At 31.1% G+C, this 5,038-nt stretch overlaps 1 protein-coding gene across 1 annotated transcript; it reads left to right on the top strand.

Annotated features, from left to right (window-relative positions):
- LOC107612540 (zinc finger MYM-type protein 1-like) lies at positions 1–2,238 on the top strand. Its single transcript, XM_016314232.1, has 3 exons — positions 1–12; positions 379–2,025; positions 2,158–2,238. Exons 1-3 carry the CDS (start codon positions 1–3, stop codon positions 2,236–2,238), a joined length of 1,740 nt encoding a protein of 579 aa, XP_016169718.1.

The raw sequence follows: 5,038 nt of genomic DNA on the forward strand, positions 1-5,038 counted from the left end.
ATGTCAATGAACGTAATAAGATTCGTAGAGCATACATAATAGCTGGGCCATACCAACCAACAAATATTAGTTATCCAGCTTCTGGTAATAACAATCATCGTCGATATTTTCAATCTTCTTAATTTAAGAAATTTTCAAGTTAGTTAGAATATTCACCAGAAAAAGATGCTGCTTATTGTTTGCCTTGCTACTTGTTTAGTAAACATTATGGTGCTTGCAATCATGGAAAAAATGTATTTTCAGAGTTAGGATTTAGTAATTGGAAGAAAGTAAACAATGGAGTGAATTGTGCATTTGTATGTCACGAGGGTTCTATTTCTAATTTTTTTCATAATTTATGTGTGAAATCTTGTGATAATTTAATGGCTCATTTCTAAGCATATAGACAAAGTTCTTGATAGGCATAGTGATGAAACTATTGCAAATAACCGCTTAAGGTTGAAGACATCTATTGATGCTATTCGATGGCTTGCATTTCAAGCATGTGCATTTAGAGGCGACGATGAAAGTCCTGAATCTTTAAATAGGAAAAATTTTATTGAGTTAATTAAGCTTTTAGCTTCATGTAATCAGAATGTTAATAATGTTGTCCTTGAAAATGCTCCTGGAAATGCTCAATATATATCTCCCAGTGTTCAAAAAGATATATTGCATATCTTTGCTAGAAAAATGCGTGCAACAATTCGAGAAGAAATTGGTGATTCTAAATTTTGTATAATTATTGATGAAGCAAGAGATGAGTCAAAGCGAGAACAAATGTCTGTGGTTTTGATATTTGTAGACAAGCACGGTTGTGTTCAAGAAAGATTTTTTGATCTTATACATGTTTCTGATACGTGTTCTTTGACATTGAAAACAGAAATTTCATCAGTTCTTTCTTGTCATAATCTTGATGTTCAAAATCTTAGGGGACAAGGGTATGATGGAGCTAGTAATATGCGTGGTGAATGGAATGGATTGCAAGCTCTATTTTTGAAAGATTGCCCTTTTGCTTATTACATTCATTGTCTTGCTCATCGATTACAATTAGCACTTATTTCTGCAGTCAAAGAAGTTTGTTATGTTCATCAATTCTTTTCAAAACTTACCCTAATTGCGAATGTTGTGACTGTTTCTCCTAAACGTCATGATCAGTTAAGGGTTGCTCAAGCAAATAATGTTGCATTCTTAATTTCCAATGATCAAATTGTGACAGGTAGTGGACTTAATCAAATTGGTACTTTGCAAAGAGCTGGAGATACTAGATGGGGGTCTCATTTGAATTCTGTACGTAGCTTGCTATGCATGTTTGATGCTACTTGTGAAGTTCTTGAAAAAAGCAGTGAAGAAGGTAATTTCTCCACTCGTGGTGATACTAGTGCTGCTTATGATGCTATCACATCCTTTGAATTTGTCTTTGTTTTGCATTTGATGAGAAAAATTTTAGAAGTTAGTCATAATCTTTGTCAAGTTTTGCAACGAAAAAATCAAGACATATTGAATACTTTAACTCTGGTTTCTACTACCAAGACTTTAATCCAACGAATGAGAAAATCAAGTTGGGAAGCTTTCATAAAAGAAGTTATATTATTTTGTGAGAAACATGAAGTTGAAGTTCCTGATATGAATGCAATGCATATTCCTAGAAGAGGCCGAACTCGCAAAATTGTTGACCAAATTTCAGTGGAGCATCATTACCGTGTTAATTTATTTCTGGCTCGAATTGATACACAGTTGCAAGAGATTAATGGAAGATTCAATGATAATATGGTGGAATTGCTTACTTTAAGTTCAACTTTAGATCCCAAAGAAAATTATAAGCTCTTCAGTGTCAACAAAGTATGTGAATTAGTAGAACGATTTTATCCAGGCGACTTCAGTGACCAAGAGAAATTTCACATTAGAATGCAAGCTCAACATTATGAACTTGATGTTCCTAATCATGTTGAGTTAACTAACTTGTGCACAATTTCGGAGTTATGTCAAGGATTAACGAAGACAGGAAAGTCTTTAACATATCCTTTGATTGATCGTTTGATTCGCTTGGTATTAACTCTCCCTGTTTCAACTGCTATAACTGAGAGATCTTTTTCAGTTATGAATATTGTGAAGAATAGACTCAGAAACAAAATAGAAGATGAATTTCTTGCTAATTATCTTTTGATTTATATTGAGAAGAAGATTGCTGAAAGATTTGATACCGATTCTATTATCGACGAATTTTATGATATGAAGAATCGACGTGTACCACTTCGTTAGTAAAAAGTACACATATTTTTTTGTACTTTAAATATATTCTCTATCGGTATATTTTTGTAATGCATCTTACATTATAATTTATTTACATATTTTTTTAATATTATATATGTTATTGGCCCCTCACGATAACATTTATGGATCCGTCCCTGCTTCCCAAGCCTTTGATGTATGGCTAACAAAATAAGCATTGAACATCCAGTAACTCATGTTCACACACAAAATGGGTTAGCAGAATCACTTATTAAATACCTCCAATTAATTGCTAGACCTTTACCTATGAGAATAAATCTCCCAACTTCAGCTTGGGGGCATTCTATTTTACATGCCGCAGCACTTATTCGTTTGAGGCCAACAAGTTACCATCAGTTTTCTTCTATGCAATTAGTTTTTGTCCAGCAGGCAAATATTTCCCGTATAAGAATATTCTGCTGTACGATATATATTTCCATTGCACCACCTTCTTGCACCAAAATAAGACCCCAAAGAAAATTGGGGATATATGTTAGATATGATTCTCCCTCTATAATAAGGTAACTTGAGATACAACACACAAAATGTGAGAAGCCACGGAGGTAACACGTATCCCGGGTCAACTTGAGTTTCTGCTGCTAGAAAGAGAAGAATCATTGCCTTATAAAATTCTTTTTTCAGAGAACAAGGTAGTCTTAGGAAGAACGGTGGCTTTTACAATACTCTCTTATTGTTTGGAGTTTTAAAATTCTATTAAAAATTCATCTTGTATTGTGATAAGAATGGGGATGTGGATGCTCATTTACTATGAGTGACTCATATTCTCAAGGATGAAGTGCATTAAAGAGATTTGAAAATGTAAACCTATTGTACGTATATAACTAGGAGGCGGGAAATATACACAACAATAACAAAGTACTCTTCTCTTTCTTTACATGCTATGATAATATATAAACACTCTTCTTTCTCTTATATATATATATATTACTACATATATTAGTAATATATATATATGAATCATTTTTATTATATTGAGATATTAATTGTGGTGAACATTAATACTAAATTTAGGGAAAAAGACAAATAAGTCCCTGACTTTTTAAACTTTTGACAAATACATCCCTGACAAAATTTAAATACAAAAAAGTCCCTAACTTTAACAAACGGAGGACAATTTAGTCCTTCCGTCTATTTACCTCTCATACACCAAACGGAACTGGCTGACATGGCTGAAACGGTGTCCAGGTGTCCGTTACGGTGCCACGTTGGAAGGAGAATAAAGTTTGAAGGACAAATAAGTCCTTGACGTAATTTTGCAAATAAAGTTCGAAGGACAAATAGGTCCTTGAGAATTTTTTTTTCATTATACTTCTATTATGCTTTTATTATGAGAATTTAGTTTATGTAGGCTAAAAGTTGGTTTTTTTTATAAAAAAATTATTTCGTATAGGTCGAATTGAGTATTTATTTTATATTGGCGCCTATCCAAAAATGGATTAGCACTATAGCTTTCAATTTAAATGGTTTCAATTTCAATCAATCTGTAGTTGATAGTCAAGGTTGTGTAATTAACACCTGGGCTGATATTCTTAATATCAATCCCGGTATCATATAAAAAAATTGAATAATACTTTTAGCATTTCCAAGAAGTAATTGATTAAATAGTTGAAATAGTTGTAATTCCATTCACTATGTTAACTGAAAAAAAATCTATAAAACTGAATTACTTGGGAGGCTTGCGCTCATAAGAAATCGCGGAGCCACCCATTAATGGTAATGGAACTCTGCAATTTAAATTATAGATTGAAATAATATTCAAATTAGATCTATATTATAATGTAAAAAAAATATTTATGTTATAGATTGAATAAACTGCTTGTATTTTGAAATCTAGTTAACTTGTTGTATTCTATAATTTAAATTATTTGTATTAAAATTGCAGAAATTAGGCTTGTTCTGTTCTACTTTTTTTTCTTAAATTGCATTAGTTCAGTTTTAGTGCATTTGTGTATTATATTAGAATATGTTAAATTGCATTAGTTCAGTTTTCATCATACCAGTGGCATTAGTTAGCATGAGTTCATTTATGCATCAAGTTAGCATTAGTTCATTTGTGCATCATTCATGTATTAAGTTAGCATTAGTGCATTTGTGTATTATATTAGAACTAGTATTTTTATCCATAATAATATTACGAGAATAATTTTTTTGTTAAATTATTTATAATTAATTTTAACATTTGTTATCTAAAATTTAAAATAATTTAATGTGTATACTTTTACATTTAAAATATTTTAATTGTAAAAAAATATCGAATGACATATTTTAATTTGTCAAATTACTAATATAAAATATAATTATATATAGAGTAAAAATAGTAGAGAGAAATATAAAAATGGAGAAAGGTAGATGAGAGAATTTAGGAAAGAAGTTTATTAATTTTGAAAAAAAAAATTCTCAAGGATCTATTTGTCCTTCGAACTTTATTTGTAAAATGACGTCAAGGACTTATTTGTCCTTCGAACTTTATTCCCCTTCCAGCGTGGCACCGTAACGGACACTTGGACACCGTTTCAGCCACGTCAGCCAGTTCCGTTTGGTGAATGAGAGGCAAATAGACGGAAGGACTAAATTGTCCTCCGTTTATTAAAGTCAGGAACTTTTTTGTATTTAAATTTTGTGAGGGATGTATTTGTCAAAAGTTTAAAAAGTCAGGACATATTTATCTTTTTCCCCTAAATTTATTTATTTATATCTCTTTATTTTATATTTATTTTCTCTTCCTTATTTATTTATTTCACAACATTTTGATTTTACGTTAATTTGGCTA

The sequence above is a fragment of the Arachis ipaensis genome, chromosome B01, assembly GCF_000816755.2.
Source record: "Arachis ipaensis cultivar K30076 chromosome B01, Araip1.1, whole genome shotgun sequence".
NCBI classification, from domain to species: Eukaryota; Viridiplantae; Streptophyta; class Magnoliopsida; order Fabales; family Fabaceae; genus Arachis; species Arachis ipaensis.

Excerpts from the sequence above, each read along its gene's own strand:
- LOC107612540 (XM_016314232.1), top strand. Across the intron at positions 2,026-2,157 it reads TTGATCGTTTGATTCGCTTG|AAGATTGCTGAAAGATTTGA; the intron begins GTATTAACTCTC and ends TATATTGAGAAG.